The 2584-nt window shown below is 51.6% G+C and overlaps 1 protein-coding gene across 3 annotated transcripts in view; it reads left to right on the top strand.

Annotated features, from left to right (window-relative positions):
* The window catches only part of RASGRF1 (Ras protein specific guanine nucleotide releasing factor 1), a 139885-nt gene that overhangs the window by 46984 nt on the left and 90317 nt on the right, over nt 1–2584 (top strand). For all 3 annotated transcript variants that reach the window (XM_008053158.2, XM_008053157.2, XM_021710017.1), the window contains exon 5: nt 572–825. In XM_008053158.2, coding sequence (XP_008051349.1) covers nt 572–825 — 254 coding nt within the window. The remainder of the gene's footprint in view (nt 1–571; nt 826–2584) is intronic.

The following is a 2584-nucleotide window of genomic DNA, read 5'->3' as shown; positions in this document are numbered from 1 at the left end:
CACACACAGGATTTTACTCTGTTTCCCAGGCTGGAGTGCAGTGGCATAATCATGGCTCACCGCAGCCTCAACCTCCTGGGCTCAGGCGATCCTTCTGCCTTAGCCTCCTGAGTAGCTGGGACTACAGGCACACACCACCACGCCCAGCTCATTTTTTAATTTCTTGTAGAGACAGGGTCTCGCCTTGTTGCCCAGGCTGGCCTCAAACTCCTGGCCTCAAGCAATCCTCCCACCTTGGCCTCCCAAAGTTCCGCGATTACCGATGTAAGTCATCACGCCTGGCCTAGAATCTGCATTTCTAACAAGCTCTTCAGAGATGGTGGTCCAGTTCGTGAACCACACTCTCAGTCTAGCCATCATCTCATTAGCTCCATTTTACAGATGGGAAAACGGGCTCAGTGGGACCAGACAGCTTGCTAGTATCTTACAGGCAACGGAGCCAGGCCTGGTTGACATCTGAATTCTTCCCTCATACACCGTGCATGGGGGATGACAAAGCCTTGGTCCCTGCCTGGAAGGACAAGAGTCTCTGAGACTAACAGGAGCCTCTTGCCCTGGTCTCGCTGCCCAGGTGCAGAGCTTCCTGCGGGGCTGGCTGTGCCGGCGGAAGTGGAAGACCATCATCCAGGACTACATCCGCTCGCCCCACGCCGACAGCATGCGCAAGAGGAACCAGGTGGTGTTCAGCATGCTGGAGGCCGAGGCTGAGTACGTGCAGCAGCTGCACATCCTGGTCAATAACTTCCTGCGCCCGCTGCGCATGGCCGCCAGCTCCAAGAAGCCTCCCATCACGCACGACGACGTCAGCAGCATCTTCCTGAACAGGTGAGCACACTTGAGGTGGGTCAAGGCGGGAAGGCGGAGACGCACCAGATGGGCCCCCAGACGCAGAGCTCAGCTTTGACGTGAGCCCTCATGTAGTTCCCAGAGGAGGAAACTAAGACTCAGAGAGGAAGGAAGTTGCCCGAGGTCACATGGCTGGACGCCACCCGCCCCAACAGTTGCGGGGCCTGGGGAAGGGATTACAAATGCAGGCCCATGCCGTTACAGGTCTAAACCATTGGTTCTCTACTGGGGCAGTTTTGTTCCCCAAGGATACCTAGCAATGTTTCGAGACATTTTTGGTTGTCACAACTTGGGGGAGGTTGCTACCAGCATCTAGAGGCCAGGGATGCTGCTGTCTACAATACACCAACAAAGAATTACTGCCACCAAAATAGCCGGGTGGAGTGGCTCACGCCTGTAATCCCAGCACTTTGTGACTCTGAGGCTCGCTTGAGCCCAGGAGTTCGAGACCAGCCTGGGAAACATAGGAAGACCTCGTCTTTAAAAAAAATAACTATAAAAAAAATTAGCCTGGTGTGGTGGCGTGTGCCAGTAGTCTCAGCTACTTGGGAGCCTGAGGTGGGAGGGTTGCTTGAGCCCAAGAATTTGAGACTAAGCAGCATAGCAAAACCTCATCTCTACAAAAAAAATTTAAAAATATTAACTGAGCATGGTGGCATGCCTACAGTCCCAGCTACTCCGGAGGCTGAGGCAGGAGGATTGCTTGAGGACAGGAGTTTGAGGTGGCAGTAAGCCATGACCACTTGCACTCAGCCTGGCCCACAGAGTGAGATACCCACTCAAAAAAAAAAAAAAAGTCAGTAATGCCATGGTTGAGAAACCCTGGTTTAAATGTTTAAGAGTTCTAAATCAATCTATAGAAAGTTAAGAAAAATATGTTCTGTTCTTCTGCCTCGACGCCATCATAATGACCTGGAGGCCAGGTTGAAGCGTAGCATTCTCGGGCTCTGTGGAACTCTGCTGCGGACCACGCCTCCCACATGCCTTTATAAAGCTGTCACTCTCCCCCATGGGGACTCTGGGCATTCATATGAGGCTTGAGCTTCTGCAGAAGGCTGGGCTGACGGCTACTGTTCCACTGTCAGCCTCTCCTTAAAAGAATTTTCTTAGGAAATCTTTTAAATGAGCTTTCTGGTGGGCGATAAGATTGTGTAAACTAGATAAAAGCAACAAAAGTGAAGACGTGTAAACAGAGTGCTATTTACAAACACGTCTCATCTAAGAATTAAGTAAATCACTGTGTACCCCTAGGTGTTCATTCAACCACATTTTTCAGATGTTCAGCATTCTGTCACTTCATGAGTCACAACTGGCCCTCCTTCCAGGCTCTCTACCTGAATGTTCAGGACCCAGGGCCACCTTCTCTGTGCCCTCCTGTGTCCCCTTCCCTGCCAGTGTGATGTACTGGTCTTGAGGGGCCTGTGGGACACCCAGGGGGCAGTGGAGAAGGTCTTGAGTTAGATGTGGGTCTGAGGCCCAGGCGAAAGCTAGGCCTGAAGAGGCTGGCAGTCCTGGGGTGGAACAAGCTGACGCCATGGATGTGGACAAGTGTCAGAGTCGGGGGACTGAAGGCAGGGTTGGTCTTCTTAGGAAACAGTTTAACTGAGCTTTCTGGTAGGCAGTAAAATTGTAGAAACGAGATCGTCGAGGTCTAAGTCAATGGTTCTGGGGCAGTTTGCCTCCCTCTCCCCCCCAAGAAGACACTTAGCAACATTTGGAGACTTTTTTTTTTTTTTTT

The sequence above is a fragment of the Carlito syrichta genome, unplaced genomic scaffold, assembly GCF_000164805.1.
Source record: "Carlito syrichta isolate Samal-C Ts95f unplaced genomic scaffold, Tarsius_syrichta-2.0.1 Scaffold287926, whole genome shotgun sequence".
NCBI classification, from domain to species: Eukaryota; Metazoa; Chordata; class Mammalia; order Primates; family Tarsiidae; genus Carlito; species Carlito syrichta.
This window is presented reverse-complemented; position numbering and strand designations above follow the sequence as displayed.